Here is a 26,561-nt window from a genome sequence, read left to right on the forward strand (position 1 = left end):
TAACAAGAGGCTTCAGCTTTTTTGTGGGAGATGGAGAATACAACTATTTATTTTACTCTGGATAAAAAACCAATGAAATGCGAGCATCTAATACAGTGCATTTAGTGAGACAGGTCTTGATCACTCATCTGGTTTTGTGTGTATCTGCATTTTAACAAGGTTTCATGCAGCAGTCTGCTCATATACCTCAGACCAGGGCAGAAGGCAGTGGAGCTGCTGATGGATGCTTTAAGATAAATACGTGCCTAAATGCTATGCCAGATTGGGGCATTAGCCCTCACCTGCTGCAAAGTCCTTGATCAAGGACAATCAAAGCACTGTTTTGAACTTCTCATTTATCTTGTAGTGGTAACAATAGAGATGAAAGACTAGACCTGAAGAACAAAAGATTTAATCCAGCATGGTAATTTTACGTTCCTGTCTTACTAAGGAAGAATATTTTACCATCACTCAAGCTTGAACCAAACTGCTTGCTGCATAGCCCTTAGCTTCCATATTCTTCTTTTACCAAAGCATTCAGAATGAAGATCCTGTAATCAGGACCTGTTTTGTTCGTGGCTTTAATAAAGAGGAAACCCAGGCTTCTTAGATACGGCAATATATTAGCAGCTCCAGAATCTAAACCAAATGAAAGAATGAATGAACACTGACAATACAGCAGGGTTTTGTCCTCTTTTTATTAAGAGAAAACAAATCAATAAGATTATTAGAGGAGAAGAAAGGTAGTGCAGTGCAAAATAGTAATTACCTCAATTATGAGAAGTGTTTGTCTGTACACATGCACACATATGACCCCTTTCTGGCATAGTGCTTGATAATGTTATAGCTGAGGCAATTCAGCCAGCAGGCTAAATGGAGAATTCAAGTTGTAGGACTCACTATCTTTAATTTTTAATTTAGTAACACTAAACTGACTTTGCTGTGAAACAAAATTCAGTGCTGAATCTGAGTCACAAAACCTCTCTATTCAAAAAGCTGCAAAAACAGTGGCAGTGATTTTTGGATCATTATAGCGTTTAGATATAAATTACATTAAAAAATATTAAAAGGAAAAGTATTCAATTGCCATGCAGCAAACTGGGCTGTGTCAAAATTTAAAAACTGTGAGTCAGGGAGAAGCTCTTGAGCAAGCATGACATAGGGGAAGAAAGGCAGCGGGATTTGTGACTCAGACAAACATTTCAATGCAGGAGACACAGGCAAACAAAAGGATCCTACCGCATGTGATGTCAGCAAGCAAATGCTCCATTTGGGAATAATATAGCTTCCTACGTATTGCAGTGCAAGAGGAGGGGGGAGCTAGCACAGTACACATGCCTACATAGCCACAAGGAAAACCATCCATTAAGCATGTTGTAGCAATATTTTAAGAAGCACTGCTGGTTACTAGTGATAGCTGCTATCTAACGTGTTTGATATTTATGGAAAAATCCATTTCTCTCAATTTATTGTGTTCTGATTTAATATCCTCAACACATTCTTCCATGTGCAAGGAGAGTAAGGACATGTCTCCAATATACTATTAATTTCAGCTGATGGGTTTTTTTTTTGTTTGCAGTAGAGTAGCATCCAGAAGCTCCAGCTGAGATCCTGATCCTGTTATACCAAGATAAATCGTTTTGTCTGAGTAAATGTTAGATCTTCCAGTATTCCAGGCGTCATTATCAAAATAAAAAAAATTGCATAGTTACTGGTTAACAGTGGGAGTTACAAAACGTCCAAAGGAAGCATTGGAGGCTCTCTATGCTGAGATTTTCTAATTTTTTTTTCATATTGAAGCTATTATAAAAATCAGCTCTGCAGACCAGAACTAGAGAGAAGGATCTGTTGGCGGAGACAAAATTAGATTAAATGAGCCAGATTTCGTTCTCATCTGCTGGAGACAAGGAAGCTGTTCCAGGCTTAGAATTGCGTATAAAGAAAGAATTTGACCGTTGCCTCACCAATAAATCTTCCGTGGCAAGTTGATGTTTTCTTACATGTGCCTGGAATTGTCTTGCATTTCACAGCATCAGTGCACAATAGCGAGTGGCATGAGAGAATTTTATGACTGTGCAAAAAGTAAGATTCTAACTAGCCAACATCACGGCACTGAATCAAAAATAAAATAGGTTGTTTGATTTGCTGCTTAAGCCCCAGTTTTCCGAAAGCCCAGAGCTTTAACTATCATGCTGAGTTTAGAATTATTCCATTTTGTAGGGACGACATTTACTTGTGGTGTAGGAACCTACTTCGTCACCACAACAAGAACACAGTATCTACCACAGGGCTTGGCAACAGGAAAACATTGTGGTCACAGTACACTTCTTCTCAAGCCCAGAATACTGCTTTGAAATTCTTTAGTTTGGACAGGGAAAATAACAATTTATTTCTTCCTGGTTTTATGTGTTCTGCACCTTTTCCATTATGAAACACTGAGAAACCAACTAGCTTCCAACTAGAATAAATTTAAGAAAACACAGAGAAGAAATAGCTTAACTGAAGGTACGAAGGTGTAGCCAAGGTTCAAGTTACGCAATAAAGTCTCATGTTGAAGTCAATTACAAACTGGTTGACTACTGCGGAAGGAGATTCAGCTGCTAACCTGAATGTTGAATACAGTGCTGAGGAAAGTACATTTAAAATATAACATCTATTTTTCTGTTGAATTTCAGTTACTGTTCCTTTACTTATTTTGGGGGGGACTAAACTTAGAATCAGATTTATTCTAAGGTATTTCATGGATTAACGATGAAGGTGAAATCCTCACTGCCTGCCTTTTTAACTCCACCCTTCTTCTGAACAAAAGAAGATATGTAAGTTGGAAGGACAAGTCATTGTGTTCCAGCTTCTCAGGAGAGATTGTCTTTACCACACTCGGGATCATAATTATTTAGAAAGGCGCATTAAGCTGTATTATACTGTTTTAACACATGCTAATTCTATATGAAATATATTTGGTTAAGTTTTGAAGTATGATTTGATGCTTTCTTGTCCTAAGACAGAGTACCTTGAGGGAAATTGAATAGATAGAGCGCTTACATTGCAGTAACACAAATATTACAACAGAGTACATAAGGGAAATAATACTTCTTTTTACAGGAAGAGAACCAGGGAAGTTAACCTGTGATTCCCAAACCAGTTCAAGCACAACGGCCCTGCTAAGAGTATGCACACAGGAGCCTGGCTATAGGGGAATGTGTAAGCCACCGGCTGCCGGAGCTGGCAGTGTCTTAGGGCCACCGAGCAGCCTGCCCAGCCCTCCTCCGCACCAGTCCTCCCCTCAACTCGAGGAACCAGTGCCAGCTGCTACCTGCTCCTGGGCTTCCCTCTCCTTGGCTCCCCAGGCTGCGTACTCAGCGTCTTGTGGCTTCTAGCCATAGAGTCATTTTGGATGATTAGGGTCAGGAGAGTTGGCTTCCCTTGGCTAGTGCAAGATTTCTGCGTTAATGTTCTATACTGAAGAATGAAATCACCGGGAACTGGCCCCCTTCCCAGTACTGAATTTCACCCACAAATGCACCCACTGTTAAACTGTAAGCTACTGTCTTCCTTCCTACAAGCAAGAAATATTCATACAATATGCACTGTCTATTTATTACAGAGTCTAAGCTCTACACAGTTTTAACTATCTGTAGAAATAATAAATGGTATTAAAAACAATAGTTCAATCACTACACAAGCAGCAAAAGTGTTAGCTTATACGCTGAAAGGATGCATAGAAAAGTATGTATTCTACTAAGTCATTCTTCAAGAATTATAGCTAATACTGTTCATTTTATTACAATAATTACTTGCCATCGATTTAAATAGAGCCAGAGAAGCATCAGGATATTAAAAAAAAAAAAAAAAAAAATCACATTTCAGTTTCAAACAATGAGAAGGGGGAATGTTTAAAATATAAAATATCTAGCAATGTATATAGGAAAGTAAAAAGAAAACTCTACAGACCTCAGTAAATGGTTCTAATTGGATCTGGATGCTTTTCTCAAAGCCTCCAAAACATGTTGTTTGAATACTTGCTCAGTCTGGTATCTCACATTGCATTATTTTGGAGTTGTAAATTTATGACACGTATACTTCTAATACTCTAATTTATTTAGTGTGAACCACTGCAATTTTAGCAACACAATTACAACTACACTTAGTGATTCTTTTTGTATTATGCACGTTGCTAAAATAAAATGTTTTGGACTAAAGAACAAGTTGTCTCCTTAGCATGAAAATTACGCCTATAAAGTATAGCATGCCAATATGAGATTGTAACATAATTTGTAACACCTTTTTTTACTATATAGGCTTACTACACATTTGACTGTAAATGTTATGGAATACATCACATAAATGTATCTTTAAAAGTCATTTATTCATTATTTTGTATAATTAACACAGATTTCTGTGGCTAAATCTGAGAATTTGAGACTGTTCAAAGAAGTTAGCATCAGCTGCATACATACTTTAAAGTCTGTGAATCCTACCATTCTATTTTATCCGTACTCTTATAGCACATATATTACAGTAATAATGGCCAGAGTCTGGACACAACAACAGTTGGTTTCTGGTACTCATGTAAGTGGCTGGTCTTTTAAATTTTTATTTTGGTTTTTTTAAGAGACATTTCTAAGTAAGTGACTGTAAAATTCATGGTATTGTGACTAGAGCAGGATATCACAGGATCAGGAATCTAATCTACAGTGAGATGATGAACAAGTCATTTAAAGTAAGCCTGTGGAAGAATCAATATAATTTTTTTAAATCCCACTAGGCACCTGCCTTAAACTTTGCTCTCATTTTAGAATGAACTTCACCCTCCACCCCAAAAGGGCAGAATATGCACACACTGTTAAACCCATAGAACAGAGTATAAATGGGATTTAAGTGGTACGCCATTTTGTATTGCCTCCTCTGAGCAAAACTGAGCTTCAGGCTTAGGAATTCCAGTAGTGCTATATTCACACAGTATGGTACGGCGGGACTTCAGCCTCAGATGAAATGTGTTACAAAAATGGAAAGTACAGAGGAAGGGCCTGGCACAGTAACACTGCCAGCAAACTCTGTTGTTTGCTGATATCCAGGAGGTCTGTGCCCCTCATCTCCGTTTAGCAGTAAAAGGAAATTATGATAATGAGGAATGACTGCTGAAGTGGATCAACCTTAACAAGAAGATATTGGACTCTGGTGTGCTCCTGCCTGCAGGATGATCTCATGATTTGACAACATCCAGACCACATTACTAAGTGTTATGTGGTCAGCTGTGTTTTGCTGCGGCAATCCTATGGGCACTAATCTACAGGCACACTTCAATCAGCCAGTCAAAAGTTTTACGATATAACAAATTTTGTCTTTGCCTTTGTTAACAAGAAACAAGGTACGTTGTGCTATATCTGCTTTGACAGTGTTCCAAACCTGTTTAGTCATTTTGAAGGGCTCGTCTTTTCATTAGTTCTTTCTTCCACATACTTTTCTCCAACAGATTTCCAAATCTAACTAAATAGGCATGGACTAATATCCTGTTTCTCACTATTGCTATTCAAAGAACCCCCTTTCCTAAACAGGGGCCTGAATGGAAGGCTGAAAATGGAATTTTCCTTTGGAATGGCATTGGAAATTTCCATGACAGCTGGAAGTGGGATTCAGGCCTGAAATCCTGTCTTTTGCAATGGATGTGGATATTTCAGAATAATCTTTGACTATTAAACTGGAAAAGCTGACTTGACCTCAAAAACTTAAAAAAAAAAAGAGCAAGAGAAAGAAATAGAGATAAGGACTTTGGTATTTAAGAACATCCTAATACAGTACTTATTATGGTAAAGGAGCCAGTAAAACTGTGGTAACAGAAGTTACTGTGCTTTTTAAAACTGCAGTTGAACAAAGACTAAACCTAGGAAAATTAACTGGAACTTGATGCAGCTTGTCAACAAGAGCCTTCTCACTTTCAAATTCTTGCTGTCTTTACTCTTAATCAATTGAAATTATTTTAGTGAATTGAATAATAATTGTCTCATTGAGTTTGAAGAGCTATAAAAAAACCCAGACACATATAGTCACATTCACAAGGTGACCAATATTGACCATATGAATACATACAAGGAATTTTAATCTTTTTCAACAGTATATTGCAAGCATCATTTCATGTATTATCCCATATACAACACTACATTCAACAGTAGACATGCCTTCAAACTGAGAACAGCCAAAGGCTTGGAAGTACTTGCTTTTCTGGTGGTTTCATCTGGCCAGGAAAACAGAATATAGCTTCTAAAATTACTTCTGGTTTACTGCAAAAGCCCTACTTTTTAAAGAGATCACTTTAGAAAGGCAGTTTATTTACCATTGCGTTTTCCCATTATACTCTTTTGTACGGCATTGGAGCGTATATCATAGGTATATTAAATATTGGCAAATCATTCTTAATGCCCCTACATGTTTTCTACTTGTCAGTGTACAGGAATCTCTTCCAAAGGTTACAAAAAATTAAAAAGCACTTCTTTTTGCACTCCATACAATTCAGGTCACCTCCCCAAGGCCTGCTCAAATCCTGCTTATTTCTCACCAGCAGAATGAGAAAGAGGAAGACATCATTTTAAGGCTAAAATAAAACAGATTTCCTCCAAAACAACACTGTAAAACCTTCTTTTAAAAAAAAAAAATGCAACATGATGAACCCAGAAAGGACACAAACACCTGTGTTTCCTTCTCAAGTCAGGTGCAAGTCTTAGCCTCTATTTGACAGTATGTTGCAAACCAATGATTTCAGACTCAAAATTTTATGAGTTGCGAGTTTATTCCATCCACCTAACCTCATCACATAGGAACCATTCATACTGCTGCTACCCAGCAATCCAGAGTGCACTGAGGCATTCTAAATTTAGCTTCCAGAGTTACTGAACACTAAAAACATTTCGTAATAGTACCAAACATGCCTCTCATAGATGAGTGCTTTTACTTGATAATACAGTGTATTTAGAGCTTCCTTTTCTGGACAGCAGTAAGTAACAGTGTGGCTACCTTCTGCGGTAATTGCCCACCCCACTGTCTCCACATAGTGAAGTGATAGCAGGTTCCTGGCTGCCTAACTTAGCCATACCACCCACAGCTACCATATGCTCCACACTGCAGGTTAATAAGAATGGTTTTTCACCTTTCCGTCCCAGAAACAAATGTCAGCATGGCTTAGAGCCATAAGCTCTGTATTTAATATTGAAGCAAAACAATACTAACTTGATCGTAGTGCCAAAACTCGACAAAGTATCCTGAGTACAAAGTTCTACTCTATTTCATTTTAATTAGTGTCCTTTGCAATTAGACAAATGATGAAAAGCACATGGGGACTGCCAAGATGAATCAAGGACATCTGGTAACTTTAACATTTCAACATGAAACAGAGTAGGTATTACTCTCAGATACTCTTATGTGTTGCTTGAAACAACTAAAAAAAAATATAAGATTAATAAAAATTTAAGAAAAAGACCATGTAAATGCTTTTGAATCTTTTCCTGGATAGCCTTAATTGCTGTTTGTCATACAAAATGAATCTGATCATACATCTTGTTGAATTAGCTGTTACTTCCCTAAGATATTGTTATAATAGTAATTTTTAGAATTTAGATGATATTACAATAAGATTATCTGGATTATAGTTTCTTAGAAACTCCAACTGCCTCTGAATTACTAGTGAAAAACAACTAATCATGAACTTAAAACTGCTTTTTTGATACTTGCATTGATATGCATTCTCTTGAGGCTTGTGACTCACTGATGATGCAGTACACACAAACCTAAAAAAAATAAAAACAAAATCCAGCAATGACATCATCAGCTGCAACTGTGGGCCAGATCTTCAAAAAGAACTGCAATGTTTTTTACCCCTCAAACCCACCTGGCATTCCTAAATAAATGAATGTTAAATTGAAAAATATATAACTGGTATACTGAAAAAAAAAAACCTGAGAGATATTCTTTCAGGGGAAGCTATGCAATTTTCTGTTGCTCTAATAGCTTTTGGCTGTGAAAGACTAAGACTAACTGTGACAATCACATTTTCAACTCTCAGGGCTTTTACATATTCACAAGATTGCAATATGATCAGTCAATGCAGTTGCCGGAAATATTCTAAAATTAGTTTGGCTCTGAAATAACAATTCACCAAACAGAAGACAGATTTACAGCAGCACCTGACATGCAGAGGTAATTACTACAATGTGGGGAACAACAGGTTTCAGCAAGCTACGGTCCCTGTTACAATGCATTAAAGTTTGAGAATGTTTTTGCATATGAGGCTTGTGATTTGGCCATTTTTCAAGGTATATCTGACATTAAGGATGTCGTTCCCTCCCATGTGTACAAGCTATTTTAAACGTGTGGCAATTATACCTGTTCATTGTTGGTATTTAAGGACCTGATAGCTCTGAAAATAGCTTTTCAGCAGCAACGAATAAAACAAGCCAAAATGCCTTTCACAAATGAAAGACGTTTATTAGACAGCAGTAGAATATCAACTACAGTTTGTCTCCCACTGACTGGCTATAACTTTTAAGTTCCATTCGGTGTAACATCTTCAGCTACTTATGAACTCCTCTTTGCCAGAACATCAAATGCGTAGATATCATGTAATGTATCATTTATGAAACCCTATGGCTATTCATATGCCGATCCTGAATGTAAACCAGTGTCAGAAGTTTTGTTGCTAACTGTTGGAAATGGGTAAATAAATACGGGGAGTATTTCGAAAGACAAGTGTTGAGGAGCTGGGGGCTCGCAGCCCCACCGCCGAGGCAAGCGTGGGGAGCTCAGCCTGGGCCGCACACCGACCCACCGAGCCGCCAGGTTACCCTCGGTGCGGGGCAGCCCGGGGCCGCACACGCTACACCACGGGGTTTCCAGAGAGGACATTTTTGCTGAAATACCGTATGTTTAATTGCCAGTTTCCCTCACGCTAACCCACTCTGATTTCAAAACCACTCTCCAGAGACTCCGCCTGGCAGCCAGCCCGGGGCTGCCGGCTCCGCGGGGCAGCGATGCCCCCACACCACGAGGTGAGGCCGGGCCGAGCCGCCCCCAGCCCCGGCCCCGCTTACCCTCCGGCCCCGTCCTGGCAGCGAGCGGGAGCCCGCGGAGGCGACACCGGCGCCGGAAACGATGAGCGCAGGGAAATCCTGAGGCAGAGATTAGGTAATAGGGAATGTGCTCTCAGGTTTCCTTCGGGTTCCTGTGAGGAACCTACGCGTCTGGCTGCCTTCGCATGACTCATCACATCGGCGCGGCTGTCAGCGCGCCTGCCTTCCACCTGCCTCCCCCCCGTCCCCTCTCCGCCCGCTCGGCCCCCTTCCCTTCCCTTCCCTTCCCTTCCCGCCGCGGGCCGAGCCTCCCCCTCAGGCCGCGGCCCAGGACCCCACGGCCCCCTCAGCGCCGCCCGCGCTCCCGCCGCCGAGGCGCGCGCGCGCGCCCGCCCCCTCCCTCCCTCTCCCCCTCTCCACCCCTCCTCCCGCGGCGTGCGCGCCCCCGCGGGTCCGGCTCGGGAGCGCGCGCGCAGGCGGGCGAGCGGGCGGGAGGCGGCTGCCGGCGGCGGCGGGCAGGGAGCTCTCTGCGGGCGCAGTGCTGATCCGCCGGCAGGCGGCCGGGAATGCGAAGCAATGGCCGCGGGCGGCTCGGGCAGCAGCAGCGGCGGCGGCAGCGCGGAGGAGAAGAGCTACCGCCGCTTCCTCGAGCTGTTCTTGGGCGAGTTCCGCGGGCCCTTCGGGGCAGAGCCGGCGCCGGCTCCCCCTCCCGCTGCCGCCGCCCCGGCCGCCGCTGACGAGGACCCCGGGGCAGAGGGAGAAGCGGGAACGGCCGCCGAGGCGGAGGAGGGCGAGGGCGACGCCGGCGACCCTCAGCCGCCTGCCCCGCCGCCGCCTCCCCCGCCGCTGCCCCCCTGCCCCGGCCGCTCTCGGAGTACATCACGGAGGAGGAGGTGGAGGGCGAGTGCCTGGACCTCTGCCTGCAGCAGCTCTACAAGTAGTGAGTGCTGGGCTGAGGGGAGCCTCCCGCCGCGCTGTGGGGAGGGGGGGCTGGGCGTGGGGCTGAGGGGGCCCCCCCTGCGTGGGGCTGAGGGGACACCCCCCCCCCCGTGTGTGTGGGGGGAGGTGGGGGCAGGGCGTGGGGCTGAGGGGATCCCTCCTGTGTGTGGGGAGTCTCCAGTGTGGGGCTGAGGGGACCCCCCGCTCCCTGTGTGGGCAGGCGGAGGGCAGGGCGTGGGGCGGTGGAGCCCCCCATGCTGGGGGGCGAGGGCAGGGTGTGGGGCTGAGGGAGACCGTCCTGCTGGGGGAGGCGAGGGCAGGGTGCTTGGGGAGGGGAAGGTCCCCCAGGCAAGGAGTTAAGGACTTTGGTGGTGCTGAGCTGCTCGGGATCAAAGCGTCCTGCTCTGTCCTGTTCCCCCCCCTGCCCAAAAGACGCCTCTGCTCTCTGTCCCCCTCTTTCCCTCTCGCTGGGACAGGGAGCGAAGAGGCGAAGGGAATAGACAAGGGAGAGCCACGAGCATCCATCTGGAGAGCAGCTTGCTTGGGGAGGGAGAAATGTCTCACGCTTTGGTGCCAAAGCAGGAGGGGGGGTTTGCCTGTGGTTGATTGTATTGAGGCTTGAAATTGAAATGTTCCCTGCGTGAGGGTTTGTAAATGGGGAGACCTCTGCCAAGAAAGAAGGAAGGGGAGAACAAGGGGCAAGGAAAGAGAGGCAGTCTGCCCCCTTTCCCCCTCCAAGAAAAATCCACATCGAGAAAACCACAGCATATATTTACAGACCAGGGAGAAAAAAGGAGTAGAAAGCCTTAGGAGAAAGCTATCCATAATCATGGGGCTCTTCCTGCCGTCAGCTGGGGAAAGCCAGCTATACTCTGCTCTGTACGGAGGCAGTTTCCAGATCTGTGCTTTCTACAGGCTGGTGCATAAAGAAGAAACAGATGGGATCTATTCCCAGTGTGAAAAGTCTGTGGACTGAAACCTAAAGATCAGTTACCAGTGCCTTGTATTGTGCTCAGCTTTGGCTTTGAAGGCTTGAAATAGAAATGGTTGTTAGTGGTGTTTCTGTAGGAACCTTTTTAAACTGATGCCACAGGAGGAGACAAATGAACCTGTGAAAATATGCACAGCACACTGGGGAGCTTTCTGCCATTGAGCTGATAATTGTAATGAGAGGTGTTACTCAGTCACAAAAATAAATAAATAAAGAACCGGGTTTTACAACTGCATGGTCTGTTTCTATTCAATTCTCATCTGCCCTCTGCGTTTGTGGATGATAGGGACAACACAATGATAGCTGCAGAGGACAAAGCTCTCCTATTCACATATGCTCACCCTGCCACCTTTGGAAAGTCTTTCTCTGGAATACAGCAGCACATTCATAGGATGTGGTAGAGAGGAGAGAGGCAAGTCCCTTCTACGTATTTAGAATGTGTTTTGTTTTTTTTAAAACAGACTTGTGAAATCACAAGTCAGATTAGTGTGAATAAAGTTTTAGACATAGAGCAGATTATTTTGAAGTATTATTTAAAGTATATCTATGAAATTATTTTGAACTTGAATTCCTCCCCTGCCACCTTCTCTCTCTGCATGTCCCCATACCCCAGGACAGGCAGACTTAGATTCCCCAGTTTCTGAGGCCCATGGTCATGGATTAAATTATTAAGGGGGGGAAAAAAAAAAGACATTTTGAGAGGATTCTTTATATAGGGATAGCTCTTGCCAGATTGTGGGTTTTTTTTGTTCAGCCTTTGTATAAATCTTTTGATGGCTACTGAATGAAGCATCTCTTTGGCTTTGTTCATGGTGAAATCAATGCAGACTTCCTTCTATAGGCACTTACATTATGAAGCAAAAAGCAGTACCTACCTCAAAATTAAGGGAGCAGGGGATCATGTTGTAAGAAAATTGTTTTCCAAAGGCTTAAGTATTTTGTCAATGTATAGAAAGTGCATTTTCAAATAGTAAATTAATATCTTTTAACTGAAGATTGATAGACATTGATTTATATCTGTCTAGCTAAGGTAACTGCAAAATGTAATTCTTTAAAACATTTTAAAATATTATAAGCCAAATCTAATAATTTTTAATACAGGGAGCTAAACTGAAATAGCTTTTTCTTGAGTGATGGTGGAATCTAAGGTAAGTGCAAGTATGCAAAACTGCTCTTCAGGTAAAGTATTGTGGTTTTAGTACACTCTCCAGTCACCAGAGAAACTTAAAACTGTCACAAGATTATAAACCAGGCAAAAGTAGAATGTCTTCCCCCTTTAGAGCTGAGAGTTTGACTGGTCAGATGATTCCAGAGATGGGAAACTTCATGCATATGAGTAAAGCTACTCTTGTGCCAAATGGTTATGATAGTGTTAAAAAAAAAAAAAAGGCACATGAAAACTCATGTGAAGGGGAATATTTTATTGGTATGTCATTAGCAAGAAAGACTATATTGTGAAGGCATGTTTTCTGTAACTGTAACTATATATTAGTCAAATGACTGGTTTGCATTATATGTAGCAAGAGGATAAAACCCATTACTGTGAAATATCCAACAGCTGTTTTTCAGCTATTTTAAGCACACAGCTTTAGTTCTTTTTGAGGGAAGTAAGACCATCTCAGAAATGAGAACATATTTCCAATCATGAAAAAATATAATAGTTTTCTGCCACTGTGTAGATCAGTATCACAGAGTTCCTATTTATGAGATTTTCCTGCTATTTTCCGAAAGACTCATATTCCCCTTTGAGATTTCCAGTTCCTGGTTTCTTTCTAGAGACAGCATATGCTTGGAAAATTAGATTACTGTAATCTTTATATCTGTCTAAATGCCACAAAATGGGTACTGTGTGCTTTCTTAGTGATCCTCAACAGAATGAAACTGATCAATAGGAGGTATGTTAGAAGAAGAAAATGATCAAAAAAGAATAACGTCTGAGGAATTGCATTGGAACGTTAGCTGATAGCTTGAAAGTTCATTTGCGGTTATCTTCTATAACATCTTATTCAAGAGAAAGCTTTATAATTTAAGTAGTTTCTATGTAGAAACAAATATACTAAGGACTTGATCTGTTAAATATGAGACCTCATTGCTTGCTTCCACTGATTCAGGAGTAGACCTCATTTCTGACTTATTTTAAATGAAGAAGTTACTAACTTGATGTAACAAAGTTATATATCATGCTCTGTTCTTCTCCTCTTCCTACTGATACTTTTATTAAATCTAGTGTATTTAAAAAGCTGGTTCTTGACAAGACATCTGAAAAACTAATCAACAAAGATGTGGTTGCTAAGAGAGGAGAGGGCCAGACTTAGTTAAATAGTGCACCCTTAGAAGTTGTGCCACTAGGAAGAACAAATTTATCTTGCTGTTACATTTTTTTTTTTCCTGTACAAATGAAATAATTTTTCAGATTCAGTTGTATATTGTTCTTGCTTTTCTTTTTCTCTCTTTTTTTCCCAAGCTTTGATGGGAATAGATACAGTTGGTATCATTTGTAGGTCCAGGTTTACTTTCAGTGATTTTGGTGGTACAATATTTTGCTTTCAAATATTCATTTTGAAACATCTTTAGCAAGCTCAGAAAGTAGGCCTATTTTTCTAGTGTTGAGATTTGCAAAAGATGGTAAGTAAAATAAAATATAATGTTATGTCATCTTAAGTGCTTAACTAAGGCACTGATGACAAAATTATTATTTTGAGGACTGCAAAAACCTTGCTCTGACTTGGAAGATGAAAAGAAAAACTTTCAAGCACTGCCCTTTTAGATTTCTTCACAGAATACTATGCAGCGTTCACAGAATATCGTAGATCCCAAGTTTAGGATTAAAAAATGCAATATTTGAAGTGAGATTTTTTAAATTAATCCTTTCTTTGTTTTAAAGAGAGAAAAGATTTTTGTTTAGGTTTATGTACTCCCCACAGTCTTGCTATGAAAAATCAAGAAAGGCAATGTAGGCTCAGCCTTTTAACATTGGAATTATGTAAAATGTGGACAGTAAATAAGAATGAAGTTTTTGCCCCTCAGCTTGCAATTTTAAGGTAAAAAGGAAGAACGCTTCATGGTAATTTTACGTGAGCAGAAATCTTTGTTTATAAAGTAAGCTCTTAATTTGAAAACAATGTTCCGCCTGCTGTCTCCATCACTGATGAGTGAAGAGGCTGTATCCTCTCCCTTTAACAAGCAGATGTACATGTTTTTAACTTGCTTTCTTAACCCCTATCATATGAAAGCTGGCATTGTTGTCACTATCTGTAACTTGAAATTCATATATTATGCTAGGTTGGCTTTCTTAACATCGTATTAAATAGGCTGTGATGTTTTACTCTTTTATAATTTGTCTTTTATCACCTATTCTATTGATTGCAATCTCACAGCCCTTTTAGGAAATATAATTAACTACTTGCCATCTCTAATATTAATCACAAGGACCAACAAAAAAGAAATACCATCCCTTTTAAGATGGTACTTGCTTCGTCGTCTTTTGTGAGGTTTTACAATGGAAATGATGATAATGTTGGCCCGTGCTCACAATAAATGACTGGAGTAGATATTGGCTGCGCCTGTTTTGGGAGTTTTCTGATGGTTAATGAGGAGGTTTGACAGAGACCATTAAATTTCCCACCCCCAGCTCTGTTGATGATTTGGTTCTCGCACCTTAACTTGTTCCTGGGTAACAGCATGACGGTGTTATGGCTGAGGGAGGGGAAGGGAGGCGAGGCAGGTTGTAGCTGTGTTAATGTCTCGCTGAAGCCCCCTCCAAGGTTAGGAATCTCTTCCTGAGGGTACTTGTTGAGCTGGCTGCTGCCAGCCATGTGCTACAGAGAGAGGAACAGTGGCCTGGAGTCCCAGAGACTCAGCACTGAGCACCAAGCTCTGCCGCTAAGGTGTAGAGCTGTGCGGGTATGGCTGCTGATGCTGACGTCTTCAGACCCAAGGGATTTTGGTCCTAAAAATCATGGTGCTTCTCTGTGAAGAAATTCTAAATCATCTGATAGAAGTGTATGCAGAAAGTTGAGAGAACTTCAGTATTGTTATTAATGCCTTATTGCTCTTTAAAGAACCTACTAAGAAATTCAACCCATGTATTGGATGATGGGGATGTCACAGCATAGAGATGGGCATGTTTCATATGCTTTAAACTGGAAATCATTATGATCTACAAATAGGTGGTATTGAGTGATAATCACTTTCAAAACAGAACTGATGGTCTACACAGTGAGAGATTCTTTACGTTGTTTTTAAGGCATCTTCAGTTCATGCTCCCACGCTTTTAAAAATACTGAATCAAATCAGATATTTTGATACTCCTTTTTAAAAAAGAGTATCAGCTAAAATGAGCTATTTAAATTGCAGATTTACATTTTGTAATGGTTAACATATATGGTGACATTTCAAAACTTACTAATTTATGATTAAAAGGATGCTGGGTTTTTCAAGTGCAGTGGTGACTATTCTTGGAAGTTGCTTTATATAGCATTAAAAAATCATTCTTAGTGAACAGATTATGGGAATATATTCATTCTAGTGATTTTATTTCAATGAATATTGCTAGCAGTACAACAAATTAAAGGGAATTAATTTTGTTAGTAGCTTTTCACACCAAGATTTTTTTGACCCCAGAGCAATTTGCATAGATTCTACTACTCCTAGTGAAGCTGTTTGCTTTTGCATACAGATTGAAGAATTAGATCTGTGCTAACATGTTCTTTTTTTGGACCTTATATAAACACTGTTGAAACTACATTGAATTATCAAGACAGAATGTATATATGAATCTATATAATAGATTTTACTTGTAAAATGTTACTTTTCATTTATAAGATACTCAAAAACCTTTGACTAATTAAAATCTTATTGGCCATCTTGTGAAACTACTTTTGACTCTATCTTTTGGATGTGATAAGCATGTTAGACTTCATTCCTTTAGAGAGTTTGTTTAGTAATTCTTTTTTGCACAAAACACTCTGCAGAGAATATTTTTATCCTTAAAATTCCTCATTGTAATTACCTTCAACAATGGCAGAGTATTTCTCCACCTGCACTTTGAAGAAAAGATAGTCTACTTAGTTGTAGTTCTTTTCACAGAAGATTTTTAAAAAATTATTTTTATTGATGTTAAGGTTAAACTTTTAGTTTGCTTTACAGTATGTTAGTAGAAGTTTCAATGTCTTAACTGCTCTGTCACTGGTGTATGCTTTCATTCATTTTTTGTTGTCTTGCTAAACTGCTTACATGATCACATTAAAAGGAAAAGCAACAGGGCATGTAGTACACAGATAACGAGAGTACTATTTATTCCTATATTTGATGTCACTCTGAAATAATCTCTGGCTGTTCTGCACCATTTTCTTTCTTCACGTTGTTAGGTGCGTACTGTTTTTTGGTTTCTTTTCTCCTAGGAAGTATTCTCACTGACTAGGAAAGATGTGAAAAATGAGATGAAATGGAGTTAGTGCTTTAAAACATTAGATGTTCTTTGAACCATGGTGCAGGACTGTCTTATGCAATGCAATCATGATTACGTAATGCAAATGGTTATAAAAATAAATGTGTCCTGGACAATATGTGTCCCTGACGTGTTGGTAACCTATGACATGCTCCTAAACTGTAAATGGTCATTGCTACATGTTATAGTGTAGGTCCTCATCTTTGGTTTAGCTGAAATGAACCACTAAGCAAATATTCTAGATTTTTGTTGTTATAACATATTAGTGATTAGATAAAATGAATGCAGATTGTGGACTTGTTTTACAGAAACATTTCTGCTGTGCCTTTGTACTTCATTAGGAAGAAACAACATTACCCGCCTTTAATAAGACATTTTATAAAGAAGTAATCATCGGAGTCATAAATTAGAACTGCATGGGAAATAGCTGCCCTTGGGTACTTCAATAATTAATACAGAAGTTAAACGAGTTAACTAGATTGCAGGATTACCTCAGTTTATGTTTATAGTGCATGGAAAGCCGCTAAAGGCAACTAATGATTGAGTAACTGAACCAACATTTTAAGCTGTAGTACTGCTCACCAGTTCTGAACTCTGAATGTGTGCATTTGAAAAGTTTGATATTTTTTGTTGGTAGAGCAGGATTAAAAAGTTGACTGCTAAACTTTGATCATGGGAAAATGTGCTTGGATGCAGACAAGTCTGAATTGGGAAACACTTGCACTTTCTTGTAGCTGTAATTACAATAAAAGGAATATTTGATTAATTGGGTAAAATTGTGGATAGCTCCTTAAAGTTGATTTTTCTCGGAGGATATGATTTTGAAGCTATTTTTGCTGGCCTTTTATGATCCAGTAAAGTCTGTTAAATTGTACCTAACAATTTTTCAAGTTTAGTTTCTTTTGCTCTTCATTTACAATAAAGAATTTGAGTACTTTCTCTCATTTGAGAATATGATTTTTTCATAGGCTCTGTACTTCCATCGTGATGTAACTAAAAATAGAAGCAGCATATAAAAATAGGCCTTGGCATTTTAACTTCTTGGCACTGTCTCTAGGGCTGTTCCTTTCACCTCAGGCTATGACCTTCTTACGGAGGTTCAAAAATCTGCAATGAATGTGGTAAGTTATTCCTCATTAGTGTTACGAACACTCTACTCTACATGTTATATTAATTAGCTTCTGGAATGATTCTTTTACTGTCAGTCCTAACTTGAAGTAATGGAAGGCTGAAACCCCCATGCTCTAGTTGAGAATTTAACAAATAGTTATGTGTTTTCTTTTTCTGTTTCTCAACAGAGAAAATATTAGGTAACTAAAATTTGGTTTTCTGTGTATACTGGCTTTACAGGCAATGAGGTTTTGCTCAATTAGACATTGCTTGATTTTTTTTTTTTTAAATTATGTGATAGTGTTGATAAAGCTAATAATACTATTTTTTTTAATAAGGCATTTGGTTTATTACTTTATAATAGATCACCTGAAAATCAAGGGAAACATTCGGCTCCTTTTGGAACCTATGGGCCCAGTTGAGGACAGTGGTAAACTATCTAAAATTCCTACGTGCATAAAAAGGAGGAATTTAAACTACTAAGCTAATATGAACTAATCATACACACTTACATATACAGCATGATATATATTTTAAACTAAAGCTTTTACTGGCTTTTCTTATACGTAGTGTCATTCTGTTTCAGTCTTCTAATCATTGTGTTTGAGGCAAATATGATTGAATGCATGTATTTATATATAAAGGTCCCTATCTTAAAAGAGTTTATGCTCTCAGCTGTCTTATTACCAGTTTCTTCTGAAAGGCTGTGTAAAAACCTACATGTTAGGTAACGAGAAGTCAGAAGCTCAATATTTCTAGAGATTATGAGGAGCGCTATTGTTTGGGGAACAGATATGCTTTCTGCTTGCAGAATGTGGGTGCATTGGTTTGTTCTTAGTTCTGCTTTCTCACTGGAGTGTACTCCACAGAGAATAAGAGATGTATCTGTTATAAAATGAATTTAATCTCACCTCTTCTTGGCACTCCAAAAATGTTACGTCAGATTTTAGAAGAAAATGAATTGGTCCTAACCTTAACATTCAAATGTGAATTGTTGGTGAAAGTTTCCCTGATAGAAATGACTATTGATATAAATACTGTGCTGAACTGTTAAGGTTAGTCTATGTTAAGTTCAAATAAACATCTGTTATAATAGAGATCTTGTATTTTTTGAATATGTTAAAATTTTGACACGTGGAAGTGATTTCAAAGTGGTGCTTGTACATATGATTCCTCTGTGATGGCAAATAATAGTAACTAATAATAGTTTTGATGTGCCCAAAAAGAATGAAATTTGAGCTATATTCACGTCTTAGAAATCTAAAGAGAAAGTGAGATACATGATTCATTTATGACATCTGATAGATCAGAAGAGAAAAAGAACTCCCCCCAACCAAATACTGCACATCCTTTTAAAAATAAAAAAAAAAAAAGTATGAGCTCTTTCCTCTGGCCTTTAACCTTTTCCCTCAATGGTACGAACTGTAAAATCCATGAAAGGAATTGTCTTCCATATAAACAGAGGGTTAGAGTTATCCCTGTGTAACACTTGTGCACTTCCCATTGAAATAAGCAGAGAAAAGAAGATGCAGTTTCCAAGAGTCTGCCTGGAGATCTATGCCCAGGCTACTTGGTTGGAGAGGAGAACCGAGCCTATATTAAGTAATCTGATCCTCTTCCCCAGTGCATTGTTCATTTGAGAATGAATTTTAAGTGGTTTAAACTTTCCTCATTGGTGTTAACCTTTTTCAGTTTGACTGATTATGAATGACCCAAATGATCATATAGAATACTTAAAATCTTGCTAATTACATTGTATACTAATTTTAGAAAAAAAAAACATTTCTGGATATTAGAACTTTTGGTTTAGCACCTCACAAAACTGAGTTGGTGCAATTCACATTCACTTTGTTTTTATAAGTGCTGATGCTGTTTATGACATACAATACAGTCATTGTTAAAAACATGAGACAAGCCACAAAGTTCTAAATCTAGCTCTGGGGATTAAAGAAAAAATAGTTTCTCCTATGAAATTACTAAATATCCTGAAATATTTTCCCCCAAAAAACTTACAAACTCTCCCTATGTCTTGGGAGATATGAGAAGAAAGGTTTGTCAACGGGGAGTAAGAACAGGCATTTTTAATTATCTAGAATCAGTGTATATAGTAGAATACAATAAATCTGAAAAACACTTCTTAAATTCATCCTAAGTAGTTGAAAATTTGATGCAGAAAGCAATGAGCTCTATATATTTTTATTGATTTTTTTTTTTTTGGTAAAAGGTTTTATTCTATTTCTATATTAAATAGTTTTAAAAATTACAAAATATATAATTTATATATTACAAAATATATAATTTACTTAATAAAAAGCTAGTTTTGCATTAACATATTGAAAGTTATTCAGTTTAATTTATTGTCCTCTGAAAACTGATGAAGTAATGCAATTTCTGTTTCCATGCCATGTCTATGCATCTTAACAGGAATAAAGACAAAGGCGGTAACAGCCCGAGAAATGTTATAGTAAGACACATATGTTTGTGTGTATATATATATATTTACTTGTTTGTCTAAGCTCTCTTAAACACCAAATTTTGATCAGTCCCTTTATGAACAGAAATTATCTAGCCAAACAGAAATTCAGAATAAGAAGGGAGTTTCAAACTATCTTGCAGTCTTATCCTCTTTATTCTGGAGTGGAGCAAAATATTAAATCTGGAAGTAACACCTTATGTTTAGGGGGTATTTTTTGTTTTTAATTCTAAGAAAATTGCCATCTGAAATAGAGATAACAAAAAACATCTGTTGAGGAAGTACAGAAAGAAAAAGGAAAGCACTTTGAGGAAGTCTGCTTTATGTTTGTACAGATATGAAAAACAGCTAGTCAGGTAGCATGAAATAATACAACAGAAAGAGGAAGAAAGAATGAAATAATATCACAAACTGAGTGACCCACCCATGTTCCTTCCATTCATTTCTTAGAGAATCGTTGTCAGTCTGTGAAATGGGTCTGCAAAATAGAGAAACTCATCAAAGTTTTTTATAACCCTGTTTTATTGTGGCAAACTTCCTAAACTGAAAGTTGGTTGTGCACTACTGTATTTATACTTACTTTGACATCATTGCAAGGTATTAGGGGCTATGCTGTTACTTTAATTTTTAAGTTAGAGAAAGATCTGGTACTTTCTTATGCTCTTGCTTTCATGTGGGTTTGCTATTAATATCTTGTTACCAGTTACAGATGCTTTTCAGGGAGCTGTTTCAGGCTTCACTCAAAGGTTTTTTGGAAAGACTGATAAAACAATTCAACTGTCTCCTTTTAGTGGTGAAAAAGGGATGACACCGTACTATTTTGCCTGTGGCCATCTAGCAGATAGAAAAGACAACTTTCAGAGGTGTTAAATCAGGAAAAAACTTTTTTTAAAGGGCTGCTTCTGTGTGGGAATAAAACTCCAAATTTCTATAGGCTGGGAAAAAAAAGAAATTAGGTTTGTTAAAATTAACAAGCAAATAATAGCATAAGATCATATATTATTTTAAATACTATGTGCCAGCAGAATGTTTTCCTCATTTTCCAATATGCTCACTACTTCAAAAAATTAGAAATGCGATATCTTCACGTTATTCTGGTAGCCTTGTGGTGTATTCTATGATGGGATCTTGTGGGATTTTGCATTGATAGGCATCCGAGAGTTGTGTTAGTACTTATAGTACAATAAGGATTCAGAGAGTTTGCTAGAAAAAAAGATTGCTGCAAAATCAATCTTGTGAAGATAGTCAAGAAAACTGAACAGAGTAAATCAGTGAGATATTTTGCTAGAAGCGGTACCATAGAATTGTATCTAGCTAAAGTGTGTGTCTAGACTCTTGAAATACATTCTACAGGAACTTGTATTTACTTTTCTTCATTGTTCATTTTTGCTGACAAACCAATGTTATCCACTGGAGCAGTAGGGAATATGAGTTGCTAGTCTCACTTAGAGCAAGGTTAAGTGACATGATAAAAATGATTACAGTGAGAAGTCTAAAATAGCTACCCTTGTAGTAATATTGGTAGCAACAATAAAGATGGAAAGTTTCAGGAAAATGCCAAGCTAGACAATGCATATGGAGGTTAATCCACATTTTCTGCATGTCAAGACCTTCCAAGTTATGTCAAAGGAAGTTTGGGCTAAATAAAAAGGCACAGGATATGACCCTGAAAATTGTGCTACTTTTAAATCCAAGAATAAACTAACACATCCTGTAGTTTCATAAACCCTTATGTTTCAGAACTGTGTTAATTAATTTACTGTATATCCTTCTTTTTGAGGAAGATGATTTGTTTTACTTTTCTGTTCTATGAATAAGGAAGGATAAATACATAAAACAGGGCAGGAGATTGGAAGAAAGTTATAGTAAAGAAAAGAAAAAGAGCAAGTCATTCTTGAGCTAAAAGTAAACATGAAAAAAATTCCTCTCCACTTAAGAAAATCCTTTTCCTTCTTAATCTTTTCTCCCCACCCTCTTCCCCCTCCATCAAAAAGTTTTCATGTCTTTCTGCAGCTATAAAATAAGACAATTATATTGTGCTGCTGCTACAAATAAAAATCCAGAGTTGGTAGTCTTGTTTGACATGTGCTTTTCTTGTGCCACTATAATAACGAGGGAAGAATATGCAAAAGAAAAGGTAAAGTAGATAATGCTGCCAGACCAGGTAATCATTGTATGACAATTTAGCTCAAAACAATAAAACTGACCTAAATTTAAAATAATTAGGAAAAAACCCTGGTGTTGGTTTTGCTTCTGAAAAATGTACTTAGAAACATTTTAAACTTTTACTTTGCAATTAAGAAACTTGGAAGCTTTTGTTAAAAAGAATAATCTGAAATTTGAAAGTACTTGCTTGTTTCAAATAGTTGAAGCTTGAAGTAAAACACAAAATATTACGAAACTTGCCATGAAATTGCACGAGTTGGCATCAAGGGATGAAACTGTGCCCTTCAAGACCATAATTCTCCAGTGCTTCCTTTGGGCCACAATTTCATCCACTGTACAGGGGTTTTTTTGGTTGTGGTTTTTTTTTTTTTTTTTTTTTTTTTTACCTGCAAGAAAAGGTCAGGTGTGATACACTGCGGTCAGTGATTGAGCCTGTGCTGTTATACCTTCTGGGATGTTTCTGGGCTATTAGCCTGTCAGGTGAAACGTGGACCTTTTTCACATAAATAGAATGTAATGAAAACTTGTGATGTCTTTCAAAAGATTAGATGTCTGACTGTAAACAAGACTGTTGAAATTTCACCACTGGTAGTTACACTATAAATACTTAATCATTTGCCTTTCAGATTTTTTTTGTGAGTAAACATATGGAGTCTTCTAGATGCTCTTGAGAGTTTTTTTCATCTGTGATATCCAAATTCTTTCCTTTAAACATTTACATTGACACTGATGGGTACTTTGAAGCTTCAAGAATTCCTCCAAGTCTAAGTAAAGTACTTCTCATCACTCAAACCCTGAAAAATAGTTCTTCAAGGAGATAGGTGATAGAATCTGTAACAGAGGAAATCTAAGTAGGGTTGTTTTCCAACACACATAGAAGTCACCAACTAACACTTTAAGAATAAAGGGACAGAATGAGAAAATGTAATAGACACAGTGTCAAATGAAAATAATTAAAAAAAAAATTGTGAGAGTGATTAGACCATCTGAAACATCAGATCAGCTAAAACACTATTAAAAGGAATTGCTAGCATGCTCACTTCTTCAGTCAGTTACCTGCTAACCTCACACCTAATGGGCTGCCTTTAAACATCTAAGTAAAATGTTGATTCAACCTAATAACCTAATCAGTTCCATTTAAAGTCTGGACAGTGAAATTGATGAAAACTAAAGGACTGATGCCCCTTCTCCTTCTCCAAGGTGAAAAACTGTATATTCCATTTGATTCCGTGGTGAAAACAGCACGTTTTTTTCTCAACCATATTCACTTATTTATTCAATAATCTAATTGTCAAAAGTAGCTAGAGTGCGACAGCTTTAATGTTATTACTATGGATTTACAGAACTGTAATCTTTCTTAGGTTTCACCATCCTCTTTTATCAGTGTTGAATATTTCTTCCATGACAAAGAAAGTCTGGCAAGGTAAATAGATGGTCCAAGTTGTTTTGTTCAACTGATGTTTCTGTGTTCAAACCGGCTATAGATGCTTTTATACTTCCTGGAGCAGTTTGAAAAGATAAATCAATCATGCTCTATCAGCTCCTCCTCATGTTATTTTACTGTTTTATAAATTGGAAACAAGAATTTATCATAGTCTAGAAGTCTCATAAAAAACAGAAGTACATTGACGTAGCAAACTACCCAAGAAACTGGTGTTAATGAACTTTGGTTGCTGCTTGTTAGAGATTGTGAGGAGGACAATGTACTTAGTTTCGAAGGTCAAAGACTGCAACTAATCTACTAATTCCAGCCCCCAAAATACATCAATTTGGATGGAATTGGTAATTAGTAGATTTGTTCTTGCTGATATGTAGATTGTTTTTTTGTTCTTTCTCGTATGTAAGGGATGTGGTACTCTGCTTGCTGCTAGCAGAATTTAAGTGTGGAGTGATATGTTCACTTAATATCAAAATAAGGAATTTGCAGCTGTATTAAGTATATTTGTAACTCCCCAAATTCCATGTTCCAGCCTACGTGCTTGGATATCCTGTAAAAGAAAGCATTTCGCAAGCATTCTTTTGCTCCACAGATTCATCTGTTTTTTCCACCTCCTGGGTCCAAATATAGTTTACACATGTCTGTTGTGTGAATACAGTTAATTGTATGAGGATGATGCTACTCTTTGTATTTGCTTGCAAAGGTTAATTATTCATTTGTTACAATTATAATCTGAGAAAAACAAAAATATACGCATGATAAGGCAATATATTTTTAAAATAGCAGTAGCTAGATACATGGCTGATTAATTTTACTGTAACTTTTACTGTTGCTTTCTGTGCGTAGTTATAAAACCATTACAGTACTATCTATGAAAACAGTAGAGACTACTAGTGTTAGTATGAGTAGAAAATATAAGCTGCTAGTCTCGCTTAGTGCAAGGGTAAGTGACATGATAAATTTTACAGTGAGGTGTCTAAAATTGCTACCCTTATCATAACACTGGTGGGAACAACAAACTGGGAAAGTTTCCGAAAAATGGCAACATAGACAAAGCACTTTAGGAAGTGTTACCCTTGATATCATGCTTGAAAATATCTTTCAGATTATTTTATCTCTGTAAACTATTGGCCAAGCCATGGTGTTCAATAAAAAAAACCCACACAAATACACAGCCCAGATCCCATCTATGACAGCTTTTACCTATACCCAAGAAAGTAAACAAGCTTGCCCATGCTCACCAGTAAGATCAAATTAGTTTCCTTAGTTAAAAATGACATGCTTGTAAGCATACTAAAAAATATAAAATCAGTTAATTGATATGTTAGTGTGTATATGTAAGTTCTTGTGCTGATTTGTTTTGTTCTGCATTAAGCATGCAGGAAAATTCTGACAAAGGATAAAATTTTCCTCTAGATCATATTTCAGAGAATGCCATTTGAACGTAAATAAGCTTTACATGCTTTGAGTTGATTTATATCACTGGAGTATAAAAGAGGGAGTGAAGCGTCAGAGGTGATGTCTCAGTCAGGAGTTAGGCCTTTACACCTGCAGGGAATAGACTTCTCTCAATAACATATATGAGGCACCTTACTGAATGCCTGTTTATATAAAAAATAGCTATATAGTGATAATATGTAGTTAAAAGCTGGTTTGACTACATATGACTCTAAACTCATTTCCAGTTTTTAGTGTGCTCTTAAACTTTGCCAAATTTGTTCCTGTGATAACACTCCGAGCTGTCATCGCCCTCTTTCTGAAAAATATCTAAACTTGAAGAAACAAATCTGGATGGTATATAATCCTAAATAGCTACATTGAATATGAATTCTTCCTATCACTTATCTCTCTATTTGTATGAATAAGTTTCATTCAAGCCCTATTGATCACAATTAAGGGTTGAAATTAGAAATTGACTTTCATTAGCTCAAGGCAAATTAATCTCAAGGCACTGCAGTTGGTTGTACTCAGTTTCTGTTCGCAAACTCAACAATCAGATTCAGGTAGAATCCAAAAGTGCAGCAGGACGACTGTATCCCAATATCTTAATGTGACAGCTACCAAGGGAATTACTTTCTGAAGCAGAAGAAGGGAAACTGGAAACATTGAGGGGGTGGATGCAGACAGATATGACAAGATTCTAAGAACCTGGGATTCCTGATGGCGTAGGCCTTCAGAGACCACCCACTGAGCTTTGGCAGGTAATAATCTAGGAAATTACAATACACTTATTTTAAATGAATCTGTTGAGATGTTTGATCCGAGATCTTCATTACACATACAGGAATGCTTTTGCTGCTAGAGCTCTGTTATTTTACCAGATTATATTGAAGACGAGAAGAGATTTCAGAATGGATTTTGTACTGATGTAGCATCCAGTTAAGTGAGTAAAAGTATGACCAAATTCTACAGAAGCTAGCATCATGATATTCCTATAAAAGAAGAAAGTTCAGTCAACTTAGATCTGCTTTTACTGAATGGTACTGGCATGTATCCTCGTGCTCTGCGTGTGTGTGCCTATGTGGGTAATTATATTGTAAAAATCTGGCACGCAGAAGAATCATTGCGACTAAAGATCTAAGATTTAATCCTCCCCCAACTGTAATGTTTCTACAGAAACTTCTTTCAACAGAGTAACTCTGTGCAAATGATGGAAATTACTGTTTGTAAACATTTAAAATAAGGTGTTTGCATTATACTACATAGCCTCATTCCTTTGTCACAAAGCCACCAGACAGATTTTCGTCTTACAGCTAACCAGATTAAGCATTCTGGCTAGATCTCTGTATGCTATTACAAGAGCATTCCATCTTCTCCCCCTCCCGGCCCCATCAAGCCTGATCAGTTGTTTTGAACCTGGAATATAAAGCAGTATGTATGTAACTGGGGAAAGAAATGGAATATATTTATTGGTGGCAAGGGAGTTCAGCCTCTAGTGGGGCAAATGGCAGTGTGCATAA

The 26,561-nt window shown here is 38.2% G+C and overlaps 1 protein-coding gene across 1 annotated transcript in view; it reads left to right on the top strand.

Moving 5' to 3' along the window:
• The first annotated feature begins 9,611 nt into the window (after positions 1–9,611).
• PPM1E (protein phosphatase, Mg2+/Mn2+ dependent 1E) overlaps positions 9,612–26,561 on the top strand; it is a 66,151-nt gene continuing 49,201 nt past the window's right edge. Inside the window, 2 exon segments of the mRNA XM_050908954.1 lie at positions 9,612–9,888; positions 9,891–9,975. Coding sequence (XP_050764911.1) covers positions 9,612–9,888; positions 9,891–9,975 — 362 coding nt within the window.

This window comes from Gymnogyps californianus, chromosome 20 (assembly GCF_018139145.2).
Source record: "Gymnogyps californianus isolate 813 chromosome 20, ASM1813914v2, whole genome shotgun sequence".
Lineage (NCBI taxonomy): Eukaryota > Metazoa > Chordata > Aves > Accipitriformes > Cathartidae > Gymnogyps > Gymnogyps californianus.